The 27,276-nt window shown below is 34.9% G+C and overlaps 1 protein-coding gene across 1 annotated transcript; it reads right to left on the bottom strand.

Moving 5' to 3' along the window:
• Positions 1–87: 87 nt before the first annotated feature.
• Positions 88–24,599, bottom strand: CD40LG (CD40 ligand). Its single transcript, XM_072430472.1, has 6 exons — positions 24,418–24,599; positions 19,491–19,628; positions 15,122–15,167; positions 13,683–13,745; positions 10,618–10,671; positions 88–4,470 (listed from the first exon to the last, which is right to left on the bottom strand). Exons 1-6 carry the CDS (start codon positions 24,577–24,579, stop codon positions 4,085–4,087), a joined length of 849 nt encoding a protein of 282 aa, XP_072286573.1. The 5' UTR covers positions 24,580–24,599; the 3' UTR covers positions 88–4,084.
• Positions 24,600–27,276: the final 2,677 nt, after the last annotated feature.

Below are 27,276 nucleotides of genomic sequence, written 5' to 3'. Positions count from 1 at the left end.
TATGTAGCATCTTACTCAAATAGGAATAAAACAGAGACTTGATAAACATTATGCACATAAATTTTAATAACTTAAATACTGTACAGATTTTTGATTGTTCCATATATAAAAACACAACACCATTTTGTTATAAATATATCTATATATATTTATACAGTACACAACACTGAACAATTATATTTACATGTTTTATTAATCCATAAAATTTTAATTTGCTCCATTTTTTATGTGTTGGTCCATCCCAAAAAAGATCAAGTTTTTGGTAGCTGCTGGATTTTCTGTTTTGTGTGTGGTTTGCTGTGTTTTGTGTCTTATGTCTCGAACTATTTCTTATGTAAAAGAGTTTTATATTATGGAGAATGGAATGGAGCAGACAGAAAGACAGGATAAGTGGGAGCAAAGCAGGATTCAGTAGCTTAGGGTCTTGGCACTATAGATATACCAAATAGACTAATTTAAAACATGTGAAAAGCTGAAACAAATTTTTTAGAGGGCTTAAGGAATGCTGGAAACCCCAGGGAAATTTGGCCTGATTTATTAAAGCTCCCCACGGCTATAGAGGATACACTTTCATCATTGAACCTGGGTGATTCAGCAAACCTGAAATAGTTTTTCCTAAAAGTCATTTGCTATTTGTTAGCAAATGTTTTCAATCCTGGACCAGATCCATTTCAGGTTTGCTGGATCACCCAGGTTCACTGATAAAAGTGTATCCTTTCCAGCCCTGGAGAACTTTAAAAAATTAAAGCCATTGTATTCTCCTGTGGAGGTTTTACAACCCTTTCTGTCCAATGTGAGCTGAATTTCCCTCTTAGGGTAATGTAGTGCTGCAATTAAATAGTAATTCCAAGCAACGATACAGAAACTGTGAATGTGACTACACTTTATAGATGTATGTTAGGTTTGAAATCCTTTTACTAAGACCACAATGCTTCTCCAGATGTGACAGACAATTACATGTGGTAAGAAGAAACAATTCATATCAAAACAAGGGTTTGATGTGAGGTGGTCTAGATGTGTAAAAAGAAATTTATGATACATTTGGAAAGTGATACTGATAATGAACAGAAATGAGAACACTTTTTAAGTGACTAAGCGATTAAGAAATCTCTTAATTCTAGGAATTGTGAATTGTAGGCAGGGCTCTTTGTATCAGATTGCAACAACCAAGAAAAGAGAGCATAAGTCATGCAGACATCCTTTAGAATTAAATTTATAAATTCAGTGCATATATTATAATTCTCATAAAATGTTGGGTAGTAGCAGTTGGAAATATTTAAGGTATTGTCTGACTTAAGGTCATTTTTATAGCCAGTCATACCTAATGCACTGCTCTAATCAACCAAAAGAATTGAAATTCTAGTACCTGGTTGTGGGTGCTATACATTACAAACACAAACCTTTGCCTTTAAGATTGCTCAAATACATGATGCACATAAAAAATGTGGCTCTAATAGTCCCCATGGAATTTATTCTTTGTTTGTTTTTTTATTCCCGGAATCTGAGAATGGTGGATTGCCCAGGAAGGGTTCCGTATCTTACACTCTCTTGTGCGATACAGAATCATGTGGCTAGGTACTGGAGGCTTTTACAGAAGCACTTTAAATAAACCACTAATTCTAGCTAAAAATTACATTAAAAAACTTAAGGTTAAATAAAAAGAATACCCAAATCTGCAGCCCCCAATTCAATCATCAGTTTATCTGCAGCTTTGTGTTTCCCCAAGCTACCAATGATCATGGTATTTGGGACCAAACTGCATTTTAAAACAGAGTCTTTGAATAAAAAGATGTTTGATAAATGGATTTCTTGAAAATAATTTGCTATTTGTTATCAATCGTTTTAATGCTGAATCAGATCCATTCCAGGTTTGCTGGCTTACCCAGCTTTACTGATGAAAGTATCTTCTCCAGCCTTGGAGAGCTTTAATAAATCAGGCCCAGTATCTCAATGATTGTGCAGACTCTTCTTTCACCCCTAAGGGGTCTGTTTAGAAATTCTAGTGTGTCAGATCCTGGACAATCTGCTAACAGATACATATTTCAGAAGTCTTTGCATCTGTTTAAATTAGGAGGTAGTGGGGTTGAAATGGCTAGTTGACAGTTTCTGCAATGTATCTGAATAACTTTTTAACTAGGAAACACTTGCTAGATTAGCAAAATACACTATTTTACAATCACCCTAATATTTCCAAAACATCTTCACATGTAAGGTCATTTAACTAGAACAAGGCAGTATCTAAGCTGTGTTTGCACCCATTTTAGTCAAATCGCTGCCCACTAGTTTTTAACTGTGGTCGGTGAATTATCTTTCTTTTTATAGATGTTGACAAGAATAGTTTCAGCTGTAGTATGATAACCATCATAAAAACGGCGATAACGTTTAAATGGAAAGGTCAGAAAAAAAGAGTAGTATAAAGCAAGTGGGATAAATTTGTTTTTAAAAATATTAAAAGTATCAAAGAACTTTTAATGGTAAATCACAAAAACTTTTTGAAACCTTTTTTTCAATGGATATCAAATGTAAAACACAATCTTCGTTGTGCAGAAATTTGAATATAAAATTTTAAGCATTTTAATAAGAATACGTCATTTTGCCAAATAAATAAATTTATTAGTGCTAAAAGTTTGAAGTTTAGGTAAGGCATTTTATTGGCTAACTCAAAGTTAACCAATAAAAGACAATAAAGGCAAACCAATAAAATGTTTTATGTTGTTAAAGATTCAAAATTTCAGTGTCGCTCAGATCTTTAGAAAGTTTCCAGAAGAATTAGTAGTTCTTGAAAATGATTGAACCATTTGCAGAACAAAATAAATCTGGTAGAAGGGATCTAAAGGGTTCTAAGAGTTTGCATCTTTAAATACTTAAGTTAGCCAATGAAGAGGGTATATATTCAAATCTTAGAATCTACTATCCCTATAAAGGAAGATTAATTAGTGATATATTAGGAATATATTATGTATTGAAAACAAAGATAGATAAAACAGCTAGAGGATGAAGGTACAGGCTTTTTCTTGTTTGAATTCCCACTGGCATGCTTTTTTCTGTTTGCCTCTAAAACATGATACAATATGCTAAAATCCTAATAGCCAAATAAAAAATAACTGTCATTGCCTACAAATTATCACATTGGATGCTCGCTGTAGGAAAAATTGTATATTCTGTATTGTTTTTATGCATTTCAGTTTAGAACAAAACTGCTATAACTTGAAAAAGTATCAGATCACCAAAAAAACATATTTTTAGACACCAAAAATCAATCTTTTTTCAGATGGTTATTGCTTTAGATATTACCCATTTATCTTCACAGAGAACATTAACATTTATATGCTTTTGATCACAACAATATCAATTATTATATTATAGTATTTGTATCAATACAGCTCATCTGTGTTTCCATACTGGGCAGCAGGGAGGACAAACCATTGAAAAAAGTTTTGATAAAGCCGTATTTTTTTTTACCATGATTTTAGGTAGCACTTTACACATTTTGAGTGTTTCCTTCACTTTGTAATCAGCTGCACCTGTAACTCTTTTTGCCTTAAATATTTAAAGCATAAAAAGACGGGCCTAGTATTAACTACATTTTTTCAGTCTTGTTCTGTAACATTAAGTAGCTTCCACAGCTAATAGGAGTGTCAGGCAACTTGGTTAAGGGATTAAACTTTTTAACACTACAGAATAAGACTTTGCTAAAATAAAACAAAAGTGATAATATCCTATTAATTGTTACAGATGAGCTGAGCTATCCAAACAATTCTCTAACAAGCATTTTGTATAGAATTTTAGTATTGATCAAAATTTCAAACACATTTACATTCCAATGGCAGATGAAACTGCTTCCTGCTTTTATAACCAAGTGACATATCCTTAATATATCTAATAATTTGTGTGCGTTTCAACTTTTTTCCATAATCAATTAGATTTTGTGGATTGATTTTTTTGCAAATGGAGCTATTTAGCCAAAAATGGCATACGTTCTGTGCACCAGCTCATTCATCACTGGCAACACATTTCAAAATTATAATGAATGTGTTTTGTATCATAAAATAAATTTACATCACTGATAGCTTTGGTCTAGAGGTCAGGATGTGTCTCCCAGCTTAAACATACCAAAGTACGTATATTCCGGGCTGTAGTTGACACAGGACGGATCTGTCACATTGACAAACACAAAATCATTTTTTCTGAAAGTAAAAACGGCTCCTAGTTGGGTTGTGTGCAGTGCACAGTTTGCTGATGAAGAGACGAATGTGTTTGCGCCTTTCAGTAAAGGCTTGTCGGTTTCATATGGACGCTTCAGATAAATGTACTGTACAAATGGTGCTTTCTGAAATTGTGTTAAATTAACACAAAAACTGACTTGAGAGTAAATGTAATAAACTCCGGATGTTTCAATTCTGAGTTTGCCACTTGTATACGTAATTTCATTTCGAGTTGATAAGTAACCTTTTTCCTGCCACTGGAGAACTGTGAAGACACAAAAAGAAACGTGTTAACATCAGTCTTTCAACCACAGTGATCTGTGACCAATACAAATAAGAAAAAAATCAGATAATAATGGTCATGTAAATAAAACCACCTATAAAAGCTGTGGGTTTGCTTTTGCTTCTAAAGATAACATACAGGCAGTCAAGGTAAACTGCTCAGGTCTCTGTTAAAGTATCCTTAAATACAGATGCAAATCTGATTTAAATACAGTGCAATTTTAAAGGGTCACTGAAGTTTTTACACACAAGCCCAGGACTGTCTTCCCCCGAGTTCCAAAGCAACATATATTCATCATTATCTACAGCATTCAGCTTCAGGATAATTGTTGTACTTAGACTGCATATATCTTACCAAGTTTAAATGACTTAAAAAACTCTCTTATTTTACATCAGGGGTCGGCAAACTTTTATGGCCACTAGGCCATTTCAAGGGTTGCCAGGAGCACACTAGGCCAGACTCTGAGTTCCGCCCACCACCAGGGAACGCCCCCTGAAGTGAAATCCCTCTCCTCTGTATGCATTGTGGTTGAGAGAGATTTCACTTCAGGGAGCTTTTCCTATTTACCGCGGTGGCATAAGTATCAACACTGGCCGCAGTAAATAGGGGAGTAACAGCAAGGAGGCAGCACCGGAGCTCCAGTGGCTCCTGCAGTTTTTAACGCCCCCTGGCAGATCTGGTCGGCAACCTGCGGCTCCGGAGCCACGGGTTGCCGGCATTAGGCCAGATCGGCCAGGGGGTGTTAGGCCGGAACGAACTACCGGCTAGGCATATCTGGCCTAAAAGCCAGAGTTTGCCGTCCCCTGTTTTACAAGCAAGATTTACTGCAAAGTTGCCGGTTTCCGAATGTGTGAATTAGCCTATTCTTGCCAAATCCCCATTTTATATAGAAAGGGAAGTAGACATTGAAAATCCACTGGATAACAATGAGATGGCCCTTTGGAAAAAGGGCTCCATTTTTGGCTATATCTTTCATCCAGGCAAAAAACTCTAGCCTTCAGAGATTATCTATACAATCCCAATGCCATGAAGTTGGTTGAGATTTTCTTCTAATACTAAAAAATGAATAACCTGCCCATTTTAAGAATACTATGGATGACCCAATGAAATCCTTTATACATGTGGAAGTATATTTGTGTGGATTAATATGACTTGGCCTACTTTATTGTTTAACATTTGCTTTGTGTTTTGAAGTTTGAGTCTTTGGCCGTAACGGGCATATGATTAACAAGCCAGCTACTGAGTTGTTACATATACATCATTCCCAGATAAATAACTCATAAAATAGGGTGGAATAAATGATTAAGTCGCAACATATGACCACAAAACTAATATTTACATCTGAGTCATGATGAGGCACAGTGACCTACTTATGAATCTTTCCAGTTGTCACTTTGATTTGTTTTTCACTTTCTGAATTAACTAATATATGTATAAAATTTTATTATCTATAAAACATTTTCCTTTCTTACTTTTTTGACCTTTTACATGCCTAGGCTGCCTATTGTTTTGCATTTGTCATCTGGCCAAGCTATGTTTTCCATTTTTTCACATCCACATGATATGAAACTTTTCTTAACACACCCCCTCTCCAAACCATCTAGATCTTTTTTGTTTTTAACGAAGGATATGAGGACTTAAAAAACAGTAAAACTATAGCCAGGCAATGAAACAAAGGTGGCTGATTCTACTTCTGTTTGTCACTGCCAGTACTGCTGTACATGTGCAGCTCATTGTATATTCGCAGCATGCCTTGGTGCCAAGACAAATCCCTTTGCACATGTACAAGGGTTGGCCAGTCAAGTTGACCAACGATGCCAAACATGGAGAATGGGTTAGGATGTTAGTAGTGGTGAAAGGAGCTCTTTATCACTTCACTGAAAAGAGGGGCAAGCACAGAGAAGCCTTCTATTATTTTACCTGTTTTTGAACCTTACAATTTGTGCCCATTTCCCATCACAACAGTGTTTATTATAATAAAAAATATCTACTGCACTTGTCTTCCATGCACAAAAACACAACATATTCACCAAAATGTCTACTCTACTAAATACAAAATTGTTCAGATAAAAAACAATGATACGATTTGTTTAAAATAAAATATCTAAAAGTCTTTGACCATTTGGGCTTTCTCCATTATGTGTATGTCAAAAATGTCATTGTCTTATTATTTGTTAATCTACAAATTTTATTTCTTTATTGTCTAGATCTAACAGGAACATTTGAGGTATTCACCACATACCAAAATGACTTCCTGTTCTAAACATCTTTATACGCAGCATACAAAAAAGTATCTATAAATACATTTCTATTTTACAGATGAATTAGATCAAAGGATATTTGGTAAATGATTAAGGGGCTTGATATGAAGCAAACTGCTTAAATCACTTCTCAAGAAACATTTTCTCCGAACAGTACCACTAAACTTTAAATTCTTTGTAAGAGCTCAACTACACTTTACATTATTTAGGCAGCAAGAACTGAATAATTTGTTCACAGTTTTCTAATTTGCAGCATATTAAAATCACTGTGACAAAAAGAGTTATCAAGGAGGCTACTAAAAAGAACGTGCAGCATAGCTAATGACAATTAGTAGTAATTGTATTTTAAATATCACTATGAGATCGTTAATAAGAGAATTGCTTACATGTTTGTTTTGCCTAAAAAAATCTAATAAAACTTTTGGAAGGTTCACCAATTTTTTATTTGGTTGTGTTAACATTGATCAATCTGTGGTTATATAAACTATTTAACCCTCTTCCCCTCACACTGTCTCAGCAATCACTCAAGGTCTTACCGCATTCAAGGGTTAACATTAACAACCTCTTGCTAATTACATCTTGAAAAAAAAAATTCTTAGCACCATTTGAAAGAATTTGCGAGGAAGATCCATACTCTTTGGGCCCTATTTCCTCAAGCCATTGCCGAGTAGCAGTTCATCTCCCACCCATATACACTTATCTAGGAGAATATTTCAGGTGAGTATCTAGGAGAGTATTTTCGGGTAAGTATTGGACCCAGTGGAATGATTGGCAATTCAGGGAATGACACGTAAGAGCTCTACATGTTCTATATTTATATAAATTAATATTTTGCTGGTACCACATTTCTGCAGTTCTTAACCACCTTAAGTCTTCTAATCTCTAGTCTACCTATATTTACCTATTATTATTATTATTATTAAACAGGATTTATATAGCGCCAACATATTACGCAGCGCTGTACATTACCTATAAATTGGTATCCTTTTATATTCATGTCAGCACATATTCTTGTCGCCTCTAAATGCAAATTGACCCTTCCCCCTTCCATGAATGACCTTTTTAAATGTAAAGATTTCCATCCAATGGAATACTTTACTGTGATACTACTGGATAGGATAGACAGATTTAATCAAATATGGGAGGATTGGGATTCCTATTTCTCCAATATATCCAATTAGGGTTTCGGAATTTGTTAAATGAAGCCCCCCCCCCCTTCCCTTTTGTACTTTTTTCTTTATTTAATTTTTTTTGGTTACCAAGTTAGATTGTGTTTTAGTTAAACTTAGATTATGGCTTGAAATGGTTATTTCTTTCTATACTGTATTATATGTACTGTTTTCGTACGACACCACAGTTGTACTAGTTGTTATTACATGTTGCTTACCATGTGCCCGCTTTTCTAATTATTGTTTATATATGTCTTTGTATTTGTTTCTTCTTTGTATATAAAATGTTTCTCTTTGTTTAAATAAAATACAAATAAAAACTATAAATTATTCTAGGATCAGCCCCTTTTTTATACACGCTAAAATGTCTGTGCATGCCCTCATATAGTAGTCTACTAACTAATGGACCGACACCTCTCCAATCTCTACTAAATTTTTCCACTTGCATAATCCACCTCTCCTAATGCTGCCTCTGTTTGCCAATTCCTTTACTGGCTGCAAATCACCCAGAGAATCTTGTTCAAACTTCTCACCCTTACTTGCAAAGCTATCCATAACCTGTCCCCTCCATATGAGATCTAACTTTATTATTAGACTGAATTTTAAGTTTGTGTCACTGCATGTTACACACTATTTTGGTAAAATAACAGTACTTTATGATCTAATAATTATATGTAACATAAACTTAAGAAAGCATAGGTGTAATTCTGCACAGGTTTCATTGAACATATAAAGAAATCTGCCATGAAACAAGGAAACAAGCAAACTTCCTTTTTTTGTATTAACATTTTTGTAGATTATTTATTATTTTATTATTATTATTTTATTAATTTATTTAGTAAAAAAAAGAGCTGTAAGATACTCTGTGTTGTTTCCTGCAATCTAAAACCACTGAACAGCAAATTAGTCCAGCCATGTGCTTTTTCTGATTATTCTATGACGGACATAGATACCTTTCATTTCATCAGCAAGATGTACTAGTATTGCATTTTGCTAGGATAAAACATAAAGGAAACCAGCAAAACCACAATGATATGTATGTACAAGAAGACCACCCACTAATCTGCCATTAAAAAAAATGGGTGTAGAGCTTTAAATAAAACTCTAACCTTTTGATTTTGAGGTGTGGGTTGACCATTGTGTGGTATCAACTTCTACTTTCGGAAATTGTTTTTTTTAGAATTATATATGTAGTTGTGTGTATCGATGTGTATGAGTTAAAAACAAACATTGTGTTTCCCCAAAATACCAGGCCAAGTTCCAACCCTCAATTGTTTATGTGCATGAGTTTTCTATGCGTATTCTGGTTTTAGGAGATTTTAGAAGTGACTATGCTGAATGGGATCTACCAAGTTGAAGTTCATCTAGAGTTGCTGTTCTCTTATGATCATAAAATAACAGCTGACGTTTCTTTAGAAAATAGATACATTTTTCCTTGACACCATTAAAAATGACAAGCAGATATAACCAACAACAGGTGGATATCAATGTCAAGAGAAAGATCCATTTATAGATTAATACTTCATTAACAAGCAGTAATAGCTACCCCAGTAATAGGAAGTAAGGCTCAGAAAGGCAAATGGCCCAATAAATAAGCACCCAGCGACGAGCAAGTGCTACAATGACCGGCTGATTGCCCTGTTACAAGGTAATCCAGTGCCAGGAAGGTATCACAATAAAGGACAGATTCCCGAGTACCCAGGTACCCAGTGACATAACACAAGGAACCACTGAGAATAAACATAAAATACAATGAGGAGTCTGTGTCACAGTAAAACCAGCCTGGAGGTTGCTTTAATAGGAGTGGATAGCAGTAATAGACCCAAAAAGAGCATGGTATGCAAATACAGGGGGTGTAAGACAATACTAGAAGACGGTTGATTTTTTTGGACAGCTGAACCATGCAAATATTCCTCTTTGCCCTGCAGTGAGCATTTACAGGTGCATAGTAACACAATCTTTGGGATCTTGATATGTAGGTTGCCCAAGCAGAAAACCCTGACCAGGGTAAATTGCACATTCCAACAATGACAACACAGAAAAGTTTTTTTGGTATCCAAACAATATATAAAAAAATGAGGAACAAAATACTGATAACAGCAAATAACGGAGCTGGTACCTAGTGAACCATAAAAAATTATGCTCAGGTATATTACTAGTCCAACAAAACAACTAGTATTAAGACAGTTACGAAAACAAATGTTGAAGCCCCAAGATATGTCAAGCAGCATATCCTTAAGATCAATAGGACTAAACTAGGGCCAGAGTTCTAGTTTACCAGAACATCTACCACATACGCACAAGGTAGAGGTTGTGGGCGTAATTATGCATGTTAAGAGTCATAACTTTCAAACACAGTGGAATTATTTAATAGAAAAGCCGTCTACGTATTCAGTCTCAAATCTACCCAATAAACAATCCTAACAAAAAGATATTCCAGACAAGTATTCTATGTTCTTTGTAATGGACTAAAATGTACATAAATGTTATTAGTACAGAAGAATTCTGTAGACAATAGTAAGAGTTCATGTAGTAGTCAAGGTGTGGCTGCATTTTCATTTACATCATGGGGCCTTCGCCATGCAACTGACTTTTAACATGCATTTTATGTATATAATTATGCATTCAACTCTTATACGTATTCAGATTAAGGTCTGATTACCTTTACAATAAAATGTCTATCATATTAGTGCGCTTACCTTCTTTGTTGCTGTTGACTTTGTCTCCCACTAAGTGTATGGCAACCGCAGGTACTGCAAAGAATCAAATTCAGAACTGATAACGTTTAGTTTTTCAAATAAATCCAGTGAATAGACCAAATATATTCTAGTACCAAACATTTTAGCAAATCAGGACATATTTCTTAAGAACCTAATTCCTAGTTTCCTAGTTTGTATTTCTTAGCACTTTATTACACAGCAGTGTTTTATGCAGTATATTAATAATACATTTGGCAGTTGCAGGGGCTTTTCAATGTAATTTGCTAGCTAAACATTTTCTGTGATCTTTCTTATAACCCAAAAAGTTAGGATGATGTATATTCTTGTCCTTTTGCAGAGTCACCCTGAATCATCCACACTTTTGCTTTCCTAAGTGAAGTGGTTTGATTGTGAACTATACATCGATAAGGGGATTAGATTATTTGTTAAGGCTATTTATATCTTACAAAATGCAAATCATTAGTTTTATAATCACACAAATTATTTTTGCTATTTTGTAAGCCAACTTTCCATCTATCCGTCTGCTTGTTATTAGTTGCAAACAGGATGTTTAGCTTTGACACATTTAGTTTTCACTATGAAAATGAGTCAAAAGTGTTTGTTACAGCAAAAAAGTCTTTTTCACAGTTGCTACGAACAGATTGTCACAGATAATTAAATCTAGCAAAGTAGTATTTTAGCCATAAAAACACTTTATATATAACTAGCTGTGATTGGCTAATCAGGAATAATTGGCCTTCGACTGTAATAATGACATATGACTTTGGTAGGGACATTAGATTGTGAGCCCCTTTGAGGGACAGCTAGTGACATGACTATGGACTTTGTAAAGTGCTGTGTAATAAGTCAGCGCTTTATAAACACTGGCTAATAACAATACAAGAAGCAAGTTAATAAAATATGGGAAGGACAAACCCAAAACTTTTTTTTAAAGTTTACTATATGTATTCTGCGGCTGTGTGAACATAATAATCATTTACATTCAGGTGGTGATTTCACAGATCATAATCTTTCAGCATCAGGGCTTTTGGAGATGGTAACCATGATACAAAAAGATTATAAAATGTAGTTCTAGAGACTGGGTTAAATGGAAAGTTATCTTAGTTTAGTTAAGTTGTTAGGGTTAAATAAGGGTTACATACAAGAATGAATGGGAGCGCAGAACCTCTGGGATGCCTACGTCACACATTCCGGGAGACTGTTAGCTGCCTTTCTTCAACAGGAAAAAAACTGACTATCTTTTGCATGTGCAGTGAGATGGGCAAGCTTTTCCCAATCTACGTCACGATCTCTGCGCCTGAACAGTGCGAGATCGGGTGACGTAGAAAGAAGAACCAGAAAGAAGAGAGGAAAAGATGGCGGCACCTGGGGCTTCCTCTGTGCCGGGCCAAAGACTAATACCGGGACGACGCGGGACTCAATGGAAGAAACCTCCCAATGGACAGACTTATCTGCGGGATTGAATTAAAGTATGTTTTTTTTGTTTTGGGTTAGTTTTGGGTTTACTTCTGTTTTAAATGAAGATGACTATTAAGTCTTCTGTTACAATGCTTTTTCTTCCCTGCTCTGGCTATTATTACTATTCCAATAAAGCCTTAATCTTAATGTTACAATAAATATAATGAATTGAAGCAAAACAAGCGGGAGTGTAGTCAATTACTAACATTTTTAGTAATCTTTTAATATCACCTATGGCGAGGTAAGAATATGAATAATAAATATGTTACTACTACATTACATTACTAACCTGTCTTAGAAAAAAACTAAAATATTCTTGCAAGTAAAACACAACTGTTAAAATATAGGTAAAAAAAAAACTTTTGGACAGAGTAGGAATAAAACCCGTTAGTGTATTCATCATATCTGTATATTTCATTGGGGGATTTCCCTTCATTTCCCTTTTCAGAGATGGAACAGAAAGTTAGAGAAAATCTCTACAAAGTGTGGGCAAAACCCCTTCTTATATAACTGTCAGCAGAAAAGGCGTTCCCATAGAAAAACTTGCTCTCACTTTACATTTCCCATCATTTTACGTCTGAATGACAAAGGTCATCAGAACAAATAAAGATTGTGGCCCTGATTTATTAAAGCTCTGCATGGCTGGAGAGAATACACTTTGATCAGTGAAGCTGGGTGATACAGAAATCCTGGATTGGATCTGGTCAATGATTCAAAACATTTGCTAGCAAATAGCAAATGATTTTAAGGAATCCATTCCAGGTTTTCTGGATCACCCAGCTTCACTGATCAAAATGTATTCTCTCCAGGCTTGGAGAGCTTTAGTAAATCAGGGCCTGTGAATCAACTGAACAGGTACACTAATATAAACCTGAGAGGGGTTCCAGTTCTTACCTATAAATGCGTTAGGTCTTTTCTCTGCTTTACAGACACATATCTTTTAATTACAATCAGTGTATGGTCTAGACCAGAGGTAGGCAGCCAGTATTCCAGTCCAGCCTAACGCCCCCCATCCTAGTTATTTATTGTTGGATCTGGCCTAATTGAATTGTCCTGTTATCGCGAGTTCCTGCGATATAATCGAAATCGAGTTCCCGCACAGTACCCCCAATTAATATGCCTAAAGAGAAGATGCAACGCGCAGCTACCAGTCTCCGGAAGGTTGACCTCTAACGTTGTGTCTTCAACCCCCGAATGGACTGGCAAATTGAGCGGAAGACTGAGGCTGCTCGCTTGCAGTCACGGTTGGAAAAAAACTTTCCTTGTACACCTTGTTTCTTCTGGCCTGATGTGCCTTCTTGAACTTCCTGAAATAGCCTAGTAGTCCAAAAAGTTTGCTGACCCCTGGATTAGGCCATACGTATCAAACCTTCAGTATTATGAACCAGTCATTTTCTGATGAAGATATAAAGCTGATTGATGGGTATGGGGCACAACAGTAACACTGTGATTCTTGTAGAACTGTGCATTACATTTTCTGTGTTTTATCATTCCCATATTTAATCAAACACTTTTAAAAAAGGAAACAGAAGCAGGAAATTAAAAAAAATATTAAAATAATTTCCATGTTATGGTGTATTTGTTACCTTTCTTTGAAGTGTTGGGTTCCTCTCCAATTCGAGGTGCAAGAACTGAAATTTCTTTTTCATCTATAAGAAAAATTGCATATAGATTACTGTTTAAAGTTTAGTCACTGTAACACAATTATTACATTTGTGGTTCTAATCAGAAGATAAGAAAAAAGGAGCTGGAAAAAAATCACATTTTCTTATTTTTCACCAAACACAATTACGTGGTTTGATTGTACAAGTGCTTGGCCAATGACCCTAGTTTTACTGAAGTTAAATAATTTTATTGCACCAGACTAGGTAAAAAAAAGAGTTGCTTTTAAATCCATACTAAGGTCTCTAGTTTATAAAGCAGTGGTATGGCTGCATATATAAAACGCATTGTAATGTGATTTACAGATATGGCATGAGCTGTGCCAGTTTCTTGTAACTCATTGAAAATAAGTGAAAGTTTTTTCCACTTCTCTTGCTGTCCTGTCTGTAATACATAACATGCTCAGTGACAGAGAGAAACAATATTGTAATGTAGAAGTTTCTTGACAAACAATATTACAATGAAATTCATTTTGTTTAAAATCTAAAGGTCAATTGTTAAGGTATTTCCATTATAAAGCAATTATAAAAAAAAATAAAAATTAAATAATAGAAAGAACTGCAAATGTAAAAACCTAACGATTTTTTTACTGTTGACCTCGCCAGTATATTTTTTCTCTCTTATGTTTCTTCCTTGGATGCCTAGCTAATGATTACTTTTTATTATCTAAATAAAACTGTGATGTTTGTTATAAATGCAAGTGTAGCAACTAATAAAAAAAGGTTGTATGGTTTAAAATACAGCGTTCATTAGAAACACTTTAATGTAACATTCATGTTCATTAGAAATTGTATTGGTCTTCCAAACTATGTGTTGATTTGAACAGTTCCTCTAAAAAAGGATAGCTCAAAGTTATCCTTTAAAATATAAATATATTTTAAACTACAAATTTTAGCTAAGAACTTTTAAAGGAACATTCGTATTTAGCTAGTAACTGCTAAAAGTAACATAGTTTGTTGAACTTAAACCCTAAGGACCTGAAGCTGCAATCTAAATTATTTCTTACATTTTATTAGTTTTCTTGAAAGTCTTTACTTTCTTTGTTGCAGTTTGCATAAAAAGAATTTGCTACCAATTACCGTAAATGTCAGGGAATCCATAGCTGGAAGCAGCCATGTCCACAATTCCCAGTCACACAATTGTTTGGTGGAAATAAGCAGAACATTTCCATCTTTACAGATAGTATAATGACTTTGAGTCATGGAATAGGTTCTTCTATTAGAGGCCTCTAAACAGGTATTTTACTTTGTGACTGATTCACTTTTAATACGCTTTTTGGGATGCTGCTTGGCATAGCATTGGGATCTTATTGTAAATGGCTCACAACTGGTAAAAAATAAACTCACAAATTTTATCAACATACCTGTTGGTTTTTCATGGATTTCACCAGGTTGGTCATACTGGGTCACCTAAGAAAACAAACACATTGGTTATTTATTCAGTATACATTATAAACTAAGTTTAACTGCATTCATTTATTTTGTTATTAATTTAAAGGAACTTGTTAATTTACATAAAATTATCACTATTAGTAGGCAGGAAACCTCCTACAGGCAACACCAAGCTACTGCAGTTGTGTTTTTTTTTGCCACCTATGTGGTCCTTTCCAACTTCAAACAGCTGAAACTTTAGTGTTATTGTTTGCATTACCTATGCAAAGTAACTTGATAATATTTGAAGACCTCTTTATTAATACATTTTCTTAATAATTATACATATCTCCAAAGGACATATTTATAAAGCAGCCTATCTAACATTTCCTGTAGGTACATTTTCTGGTGATTTATATGATCTATATGACACATGATTGATCACCAGTAAATATTTATTGAAAATCACATTTGTAGCCACTGATGTACATAGCCACTTAATACATAGGTTTCACTATTCTTTAAGAGTAATATGTACTGGTCTAAAAAAGTATTAACCAAATGGAGCCCCTTTTTTATCTTAAAAGTAGCTTCTATACAAGTAGTCGCCAACCTTTTCAGACCTACGTACCACTAAATGCACAGACTCCGGACCGCACATGCGCAGGGAGCCGTGTGTCACTCAAAGGGGAAGAAACCTCCCCCATAGTGACGTCATAATGCCAGAACCCACCCACTCTCTCATCGCAGGTCTAAGCCTGCTAAATGAGATTGGGCACATTGTGTCCAAAGACACAACCTGCCCACCACCCTGAGCCTGCAATCTGTACAGGAGGCATGGTCGTCGGCTCTGGCCAGGAGAAGTACCCCACTGGGGCCGCACCAGCCAAAGCCGCAGACTGCCAACATTTTCTTGCGGACCACTGGTTGGCGACCGCTGTTCTATAGTTTCCTTCTTATGAGGTTTATGACCTATTAGCAATGCAACTGATTATAAACCATAAGTCAGAGGTCACTTACATTGTTCTTTATACTTTACTCACTAGTTATGAGAAAATTACGACCTTTGAATACAGACCTACCTAATTACAATTCTCACAATTGAAAAAGTCACACAATCATTCAAACTCATGTATCACTACTGATTAAATATGGGTATGTAATATTAATCCTAATGAGTAATGATTATTCTCACGTCAAGTCACATGGAGAAGCAGAATAAGTCACCTTTGACCTAAAACTGTATGAGATAAAACTTCTTGTTTTAATACATTTCATTTGCTAATTATCACATAGTGGGGTGTCAAATTGTGTCCCAATAATGCTGTATATCTACTTTTATTATCACTTTTGTTATCTGAAGGTATAGCTTGGGTCAAGGGTTTTTTTCTGCATGGCCAGAATAAGCTCTATGTTAAAAGCAGCTGTTACTCTTCTCACAGAAACTCTTTATTATGAATTATCACGTGTCTGCATAGGTATGAACTACTAGTACACCATCCACAGACAAAGCAGCATCAGATCCTGATGAATATATACCAAGAGTGGATTGCTTCTGGGAAATAAGTACAGTGCATTAAACACGTGCATAGAAAACCACAGTATGTGATTTCATATAACCACAAATCTATTGAATTTGCATAGAATCATAACTTTCAAACTGACAACAAAAATGAAAATTGAAAGTTGGTTAAGTATAGATGTGTCCAACTCTAGACCTTGGGGCCAGAATCTGACACAGTTTTACTTGTTCTATGACAGATATGGTTTACAGAAAGCCACAAGCCCTCTTTTGTACCCCTCGTTGTTTCCTTTTAGAATTTGCAGTGCATCTCTGCATTACACACATCTTGCACATTTATCCTTTAAAAGGCCACAAAAGTGAGTATTGATTTGCCAGAAATGAGTATCTCAAATTCCTGGGTTAAGCATGTGGACAGTCCTGCTCTTTTGATAATCTCCCATAACCACTGTCGGAATCCCAAATTGTTCTGTGGACCTAGATATGAAATGAAAGGGCTAATTGGACTCTTTGAGATAGCACAAGATTACCAGGCATTTTTTTGCACTAAATCCACAGATATAAAAAATTAAATGATACCTGGCCAAAAGGTCGAAATAAGTAAAAGAATTTTTAGGGTTTATATAAATGTAAATATGTTTATGGTGCATGGCTTTCTCTGAAGGCTTTGATGGCTAATGTCCACCAACTGCCATCCAAGGATAATGCAAAATGACAATGAGACAGGGGTGGCATTTTTTGCATAGAGAATAGAATGGCATTTTAAGAAACCCAAATTGTAAGGAACACCGGGTTTCTTGACAATTAAGAGAATAGAATGCATAATATGGCATCCACTCTAAGAGTTTTTCATTAAAAACTTAAAATAATTAGAAGTTTACAGGCCTTTACAGGGGCAATTTTCATCAATTTATTAAGTTGCCTGATATTTTAGGATTCAAAAAAATGTTATGCTGTTTGTCATCAGAACAATCAATGCACAGATTGGTTATATATAAATAAATAAATATATATATATATCACACACAAAAAATATTAATAATGTAATAATGTATAACTTAGAATATCCCAAAGATTAATAATGCAGAATAAGTAAATTCATTTATTAAAAAAAATTGGAAATTCGCAAATAAAGCATGTATCTAAAAATACTGCTTGTGGTTAACTTTAGAGAATCATTTCTTTTTTAAATCTTTCTACGGTAGACCTGGCCCTTTTTGCAGAAAATTCACACCCCCAACATTTATCACACAAAGGCATTTTTTGGAAAGAGCATTATTACATGTTGTGTACCAGAACAGATGGGGAAGAAAAGGTAAGGTGATTTTATAGTAGCCCAATTGTATGCCTGTGAAAATTCATTGAATACCTGGTAGTGGTGCTCATATTGACTGGCTTTGGAAAAATGGAATCTCAAAATCACATGAAAAATCTGATAATACAAGCCAGGTAATTTCTACTTTATTTGAGGTCAGTCAAATTTAATCCACCAATGTAAAAAAAAAACTATTACCTGCTTAAAAGACTACACATAACTTCCAGCAATAAAAATAGGACATAGATTGAGTGAATTGTACAAGATTGATATAAGGAACTTATATTATTAGGAAATCATGGAAGCATATATTTAATGGAAAACCTTCCAAATTGCAGCTTAACACATCTCTTTAATGTTCAGCGCTTTTAAAGTCTAAAATTGTCCATAGTCAATCAAGATTTGTAAGTATGTCTGTATGCAAGGTTAACAGCTAGTATCATACTTGTTTAATATGAACAGTAGTCTCTCAGCCAACTAGTCTAGCTAGATCTGATAAATGTATCTTGCGTTTCATAGACTCGTGACTTGCTGTAGGTCTGAAGTACCCAACTGACATAATACAACCAATAACATGATTTTGTAGGGGTGTCATTTAAGGGTGAAATCTGAGGCCAGAGGCTGTCTTTTCTCCAAGGATTCCATCCATGCTAGCTGTCACCTGTATATTACCTGTGACCAGGCAAACTAAAAGTGATCCTCATGAAAATAGAACATCACTACTAAATACTGGAGAAAACTTCTTCCAATTCAGGATAGAATATATCACCTAAGCACCAAATCAGTTTATCTATACATTGAGCATCCTCAATGATAAAAGTACATGAAAAATACACCCACTTACCTGAAGACTTTCCTTCCAATTTTTACTGAAAATCATCCATTGATGCATTCACAGCCTGCCTGGACTATCATCTATACTACTGCTGGACTAATCATTCATTCCAATTTCTAAATAATAACCGTCATAGTCTCAATATACCCCTAAACAAGCCTTCATGGCAAAACGCTTTGGGATAAAAAGTTTTACTGAAACGGTACATTCCATGTTTGTTAGCGGTACATTGTATAGCATGAATTTCTCAACTTTGTGACTATACTACCAAGTTGGAGATATAAAATATGTCTTCTTTGTAATTATCTATGAATTATTTTGATAAATACATAAATTCATCAGCCAATTGAACCCCCGTATTTTTTCTTTTCCTATATATATTCATCCCTTCTAAAACGTTCAGTCATAGTACTGGAAACCTCTATATCCGGGCAACCAATTTATCTACTTTCCACCTGTATGTTCCTTTGCCTTTTATAAACTGAATTTGCAAAATTTTCAAATATAATGCTAAGTGTGAGAAACAGTACTGTCAGAGTTATTTTCAGATATATCAACCTTTTAAGTGAGAGTGCAAGGCATATATTCCACCTTACAATGGAAAGATCAAAAAAACACAAATCATTCTAAACACACATCACAGAAGCACGGTAGCGGCAGTCAAAGTCTATACGCCAACACAAAATATACCTCAGAGATTAGGCTGCGGAACCTTGCTATAACTTCCTTGCAGTTCAGTAACGTGGGATCCACACTTTCTCTCTTCAGACATTTCTGTATTTTTCTCAGGAACACATAATCGTCATTAAATTCCACTATTTCTTGAATCTGGAATAAAAAAATATACAACTTTAATTGTTCAATGTATGTAAATATTAACCTTCCGAGTAGCTGGATCCAGCCTGTTTTTAGTAAGCATAGCACAGTCATAGTCTTCCATTTTCTTCTACAATTTAATGAAGGGAAGAGTGGTGTAGAGGCATTGGGAGAGCTGTAAACATGTCTCGGGAAAGTGTTTTTGTCATATATAGCATTCCGTTAGATTTTCACCTATAACTTTTTAAACTACTTAAAAGTCTTTGGTGTTTAAAACCTCAATGGTCCCTAGCACTGGCAGTGAAATAAAGACACAAAAACACAAACAAATTAGGGCAGGGTTTGAAAGGTTATGATTTTGGTTATTAGGTTTTCGAGCCATACTGTACTTAGAACAATTTATTATTTGTAATAAGAATTAAAATGTATCTTCTGTTTGATAGGAGCAAAATTCCCCATCAGCCACACAGCCATCACACTATAAAGTGGAACATATATTGCAGCTGCAATTATGTATGGTTGGACAGGCAACTAACATACAAATATCTATGTCTGCAACAGATTTATATATGTTAAAATATATAAACTGTAGTTGGGCTTAATGGGAACTAAAAAAGGTAAGGTAAAAAAAGAAAAATTAATTGCGAGTAGACAGGCCCTTAAATGAAGAAGGAACGGGCAATGTTGTGGGATAGCGTAGCCAATCAAGCTGGCCTAGAATTGTCAACCCAAAAAAGAACCAGGGTGAAGATGCCAGCAATAGAGCAAGGAGAGGGGTGTTTAGTTAAAAACTTGATTAGTGGGATACACTTATTTTACTGCAGAAGGGACATCGCCTGTCCCTTCTGCAATGAAGAACCTGCCTGCTCGCAGTTTTTTATCATTGGTAACTTCAGTTCCACTTTAAAGAGTCTCTCCACAAAAAAAAAAAAAACTGCTGTCAGGTATAAAGTGTAGGCAACCTAAAGTACACATGCATATACCTTCAATATCCTTAAATATACCCCCATGCTGGGGTGTTCCAATGGGCAAAGCTCTGACAAGCTCTGACAAAGCTTCAACATTAGTGTTGAAGTTTGCTGCAACTTCAATCTTTGGCTCATCTCTATGTCAGGCTTCTTCACTAGCTAATGGAATTGTGCGGAAGGCAGTAGCGGACAGACAAATTTAAATACCACTATGTAGTGTCAGAGCTTTGCTTGGGCCACAATTTGTGACTATAAAGCTTGCGACTGCTTCAGTTACCAGCAAAACACCTACCTGGTATTAATTTCTAAAGTGCCAATAATTGCAGTTCAAAAAGAGGAAACTAATGAAAACGTTTTCCTCCTAAACTGCTAATATTGTTGGTCCTTGGGTAATAGATCGACCCATGATAAATGTCCAGACCCTCTAATACATTTCAAATAGTATATTCACTTTAATGGTACTCAACAATCATCCATGGTAACCCATCAAGCTCATAAACAATGTATTTGCATGCATGTAAAGCTAGATTTCAAATTCTTCAATTTTGAAAGTACATTGTAATTAAAAAATGCTAGATATGACAATACTTACATTTATTTTATTTTATATTACACTTTTTATGCAGATATAAATATATTTATGTGTATAAGTTTTATATATATAGTTAAAGTTTTGGATATATAGTTATAGTTTGTTCTACAAATAAACATTGCAAGGCCATAATAATAAGTATTTCCTCTCTCTCTTTATCGTCATATATGTATGTAAACTTAAGCTTAGGCTACTTAGCTCTGTAAACAATAGGCTTTTTTCATAAAGTAGGCATGTAGAGCCTGGAAAACTGCAAATTCCTTTATTAAAAGGCAGGGTGATGAAATAAAAATCTTCATAAATAACATTTTTACACTAATTTACTTTTGATGTCAATGTTCTCTGTTTTTACCTGACAAATATGTGACATACCTACATATTTCTTTAGCTGTTAACATAGAGCATTTTATTACTTAGAGAAATGCTTTCAATGAAAAAACAAAAGCCTTTTTTCAAATTGCCCTGAAAATCACTGTACGTTTGATTTTCACCTCTTTTCATTAGTTGTTAAATCATCACCCCATATACCTAATGATTATCTGGTGGGGGAGATATCAGATGATATCTTTAATTAGGGAAACATATGATTTGAGCAGTGCAAAAATGGTCAACTCTCTGCTTTTTAGGTTAAGGTTTGATTGAAATGTTTGATCTTGTTGGAGTCATTTCTTTTTCACAGAATCCTAACTAAAACACTCATCAACGATCAAACCCATAACCTAAAAAAGTTGATTTCTTTGCAAAAAAACAATCTAATCGACTCAAATAAAACACAAACATCACTGCTCCATCAAATATTGCAGAACAAGTAGCCAGACCACAAAAGCAAACATGCATATAATTGTGAAGAAAACAGAAATATAATAAAGCAAATATGGCTCACTATGTGGTTTACAAAAGTTCTGGGATTGGTTGACTCTGATAGGTAAGTTCCAGGGTTCTGCACCTTATCTCAATCAGTCAGCCTCAGAACTGGTTTAGACCATGTCGGATAATATTAATTGTTAGGAATGTTTTCTATTCCTGCAAATGCTTTCAACATTAGCCAGTTGTCCAAATATGGGCCCTGATTTATGAAAGCTCTCCAAGGCTGGAGAGAATACACTTTCAGAAGTGAACTGGGTGATCCAGAAAACATGGAATAGATTTTTAAAAATCATTTTCTATTTGCTAGCAAATGTTTTGAATCCTGGACCAGATCCATTCCAGGTTTGCTGGATCACCCAGTTCACTTCTGAAAGTGTATTCTCTCCAGCCTTGGAGAGCTTTCATAAATCAGGGTCATTGTCTTAATTGGCAGAACATTGGTGACCATAACATTTCATGAAGTCTACCAGCACAACAGACCTATAACTTAGGCACATGGTACTGGGGGACATCCCCACAGCCCTATTTTTGCCAACAATCAAGAATAAAGTCTGGGCCAATGCCATCTCTATTTCCCTTCCTCATATCACAGGAAGTCTAAAGTGCTTCTATTTGGCTTGTTATAGTAAGGATCATTCTGAGATTGAAATCACCCATGCAGTAAATCCTTATGTACCCCCTTTTTTGAAATAGCATACAAATATGAAGCAAGACACGTGTTATGTCCAAAAGGTTGATTTTAACCTGCCGTTACTTATTACATATTGCATATTGATTCATCTAAAAGGCAATTTTCAAGAATTTGTCCTTAAACCCTGACAATTGTTTTTTCTTTAATAACGTGGCTCAAAAAATAGCAGTTAATGATATTGTATAGCAAGTAAAGACAGCTTTAGGTCAGTCTAATTATATTGGTGAGGATGACAACAGACAGGAAAATATCTAGACTGACGGACATTGAGACATTTTCTTGTCCTCAAACCTTCTGAACCAATAAATTGTCTACACACATGTGCTTAAACACTTCCTTGTCTTTGCTTTTTAAACTAAATCACCCTTGACATATAGAGACTTGAAATAAACAGTTAGTGAAGCTCCACATGACCTCATTCGGGTTACCAGTCATTTTAGCAGGCCAGGAATCAATGCAGAACTGGACCATCTATAGCCATTTTCCATATAAACAACACATGCTAGGTTAAAGTAAACCTTTTCTACAAGAAATATAAGAGCTGACATTGTGCGCTTCATTATGAAAATGCTATCACATCACAAATGCATCCCAAACTGATCTCCGACACCAATGTATGCTTTTTAAAATGAACATTTTGAGCGCTCGTTATTATCACAATCACATTGGCATTCATATGAATTTTAACTGTAAAATAAAAAAATGTAACCATTTTTCAATTTCAATTACAAAAGTGGCAATTTGACAGCCAAATATTCGTCTGAAAAGCGCTAAATAAATGATTTTTTTTATAAGCTTCACCCAAGGAAGGTCTGCCTTTTATTAAATACATGCAGGGATCATAAATTATTAAATCACCATCTCACATGGAGCCCTATCTGATAAGTTTACAGCAATTAAACTAAAAATGACTGTGAAATGTGCTGGAATGGAACATATCCATTTTATTATTGTAAAACAAAACCTAAAAAGAAAAAAAAAACATAAACACAATAACCCAATAAAATATTGTGCCCCATCAAAAGACAGCAACCTATCAGCAGTTATTTAAAAATCATGTTTAGAATATATTTCATATGCAGTTTAGAAACGGAAAAAGATTGAAGCCTAGAAAGTATTTTTTAAAGAAAAATACCAACTATAGCTAAGCAAATCATTCAATAATGAATGTAAACTTTAATAAAAAGCTTCACATTTGAGCCAAACCTTTTACATGTTTTAAACCTTGCAAAACTTTTGCATGTAAAATATATTTTAATAAAACTATTTTGTGTGATATGTCATTGTTCTATTGAAAACAAAATCTTAAAAGAAAATGGGAATGTATACAATTTACATTTAACTAACACATCATTTTCATTCATCAAATATCACTGTCACATTTCATTTACCTGTATCTATTGCAGTATTTCCAACATTTAACTTGATTTCAAATTTCACTGATTCAATATGTCTTCTATGTATCATTTAGTATCACAAAGGCTAGAACATTTTCTTTCATTAGACTATTGATAGATTTTAAAAACTTTTTCAGAAACTTTTAGGAAGTTATACAGTATTTACGTTTTCACTTACATGAATAAAGAATTTTCCCAGAACAATTACTTTTAAGTTATACAAAACATAACATTCTATCTATTGCTTTAAAAATCGACCCGAAAATAAATGTCCCTTCAGGCTTACCTTATCAAGTCTTGTATGAAAATATACACCAAAAGTACAGGTCCCAATAATGTGTCCAAGAACACAAATAGTAAAAATCCATAAAACGATTTTCACAACTGAGAGAAGAGACCCTTGTTGTGTCGGATACATTGGAGGGCTTTGGCTGAAGGTGTTGATCATGCTATGACATGGGACTTATGTCCTCTTATTGCAGTCTGAAACAAGGTATAATCTAAAAGTGATGATGTTTTAAGACTGCAGGTAGAAACTACTTCAAGTCCTACACACTTCCTGGAATAATTGTTCTGCATCTCATAGTGTGACGTATGTTAAGGTTATATGACTTCAGAGTATTTTTATTCGATTCCACACGTTCTCAAAGAACATTTTCCATGTATATTTTTCTATGGAAATACATAATTTGATGTCAATTTGAAATGATTTAAATAATCCATAAAATGGTATTTCCACTGTGGAATTTCCATTTTTGTCCATATCATCAGATTTTTTGCTTAGCAGTCGGTAAAAAATTTTTTTGTAATGGCGAAATTATTTAATGTTTTATGTAGCTGTTTTTAGAAGCTTGAATATAACTTCAAAAACAATATTTGAAAAAAATTTAAAGTAAACTGCTGCAGATACCAACATTCTGAAAACTTTATCTACTTTAAGGCAAAAAGTACTGAACAGCATAAAAACAGAAGTGGTCATTGGGAATCCTTTTAACGTTCACATTGTTTCAGGAAGTTTTAGGGTTTTCTTGGGGGGGAGTAATGGGATTAACAGAACATATATAACATAATAATGAAAAAATGATAGCTTTTTCGTTGCCATAATTTTCATTGCATCCCATTGTAATGGGGTTGCTTTAAAATGTCTCATCTTCTTCTTCATCATCCTTTGCATCATTTCTGTCTACCTAAAATAGTAATTAAAACATGGAATATCCAAAAGTTTCCAGTTTCCAAATACTTTTCATGCTAATTCACTGGTTTTATTGTTTAGTAACTGTTAGGATATACTCAATCCCACACGGCAATCTGCTTGGGAGCTATGCTGAGAAAGTCATGTCTTCTGCTCCTGGAAGCAACCAGGCCAATTCCCAACTGTGCTGTATTCCCAGCACCTTTGTGGTCACACAGGTGTACATGGCAGTGTGTCCTGTTTATTCCCTCCTGTAGCACTGCATGCAGCAGCACAGTTGCAGAAGATCAAGTATTAAGTTTTCCAGCTTGAACATACCTGGTAGTCCTTTAGGTGCGTGCACTGAGATCATTTCTATTAGATTAGCATCTATTTCAGCATCCCCAGATTAACACTTTGGGTAGTGCTGTGCCTTGCTGATGTCAATATGAACAAGGTGCACTTGGATTTAATTGTGCTGTAGACAGTGAGCAGATTAGTTCCTGGCCCTTGTCCAGTCATTGGCTACCATTCTTATAAAGTTTTATACCAGTCTAACACTAATCCTATAAACTTTTCCAGGTTCCAGTTACTAGTTGCCACTTGTAGTGTTACCTGCTTGGGGTTTGACTTTTTATTTGAGAAGCTGTTGACAACTTGTTATGGTTGGTTGCCTTTGCAGCACCTACGTCACAGGTTTGTATCCCAGCCTGGAATCTCTCTGTAAGGAGTATGTATTTTTTTCTGTGTGTGTGTGCATTGATTTTCTCCCATATCCTCCCCCCCCAAAAAAAAACATGCAATTAGGTTAATCGGCTTTCCCTTAAAAATTGTTTTTAGACTACATTAATGACATATGGCATTAAATTGTGAGTCCCTTTGAGGAACAGTTAGTGACATGACTATGGACTTTGTAAAGCTCTGCATAACATGTTAGAACTATAAAAAAAACTGCCTAATAATACCAATAACTCTTCATGTTACAGATCTGGTAATTGCCTGTTTGTGACTCTCTCTTAACACCTTGAAAACCTTGCTTGACGGTTTCACTTCCCCTGTTTGAACACTGCCTCTGTTCCCTTGATTTGATCCCCATTGGACTTCTGTAGTGCAATATATCTGCATATCCTGCTTACTGACTGTGGACTGTCTAACCTTCCATATTTTAAGTCACGTTGTCTAACCTTCCAATGTCCTAAGGCACATTTAAAATATATTTAAACTTGAACCACCACCTATTCCCCTACTTCTTAACCTTTCATGTTGTCACCCTGTTCTGTGTGCAACTAGGTGGCTACAGCTGCTATACCTTGGTCTGTATACCAAAGTCCTGGGGTGCTGAAAAAAACATCACATAGCACTTTCTCTGGCTGCCCAAGGGTGGAGCATATGGTGCAGATTGAGGTATAGCTTCTGAACTGAGTCTAATAATCCACCAGGGCTTGTAACATCTCAGAAAATGACTTTAAAGTGCCTAATAACTTACTAGTGTTTTAGCCAAGTCGGATAAAGATTTTTCCAGACCTAATACATATATGTGACCTTTGTGACCCCACCAAGTATCGATCATGCACTAAATAACTATTGACTTCTCTATGCAGCCGCTTCAAAATGTGACGGATCCAGAAGACTCTTTTAAAACAATAAGGGGACTGTGTAAAAGTTCTAAATCTTTGTTGCTTGCAATTTCAACTTTCTATGATGTCAAAAAATCGAAGAGAAGTGACTGAGTCAATACAAGGTTTCAAATACTAAGAAAAACCTCGAAAAAAAAAATTCCTGTAGGTTAGGTCATTCAGAATTGTTTCCCATTAGCCAGATCTACACATATAGTTCTAAAGTGTGCTCAAATTATGTCAAAGTTTTCAAGAGATTTTAGTTCAACAAAAAAACTCCCTTGTTCCAAGTTAATTGAAGATTGTGTGAATTATCCCCCCCTTTTCAGGTCTTATCCGAGGAATAAAACAAGGACAT

The sequence above is a fragment of the Pyxicephalus adspersus genome, chromosome Z, assembly GCF_032062135.1.
Source record: "Pyxicephalus adspersus chromosome Z, UCB_Pads_2.0, whole genome shotgun sequence".
Taxonomy (NCBI): Eukaryota; Metazoa; Chordata; class Amphibia; order Anura; family Pyxicephalidae; genus Pyxicephalus; species Pyxicephalus adspersus.
This window is presented reverse-complemented; position numbering and strand designations above follow the sequence as displayed.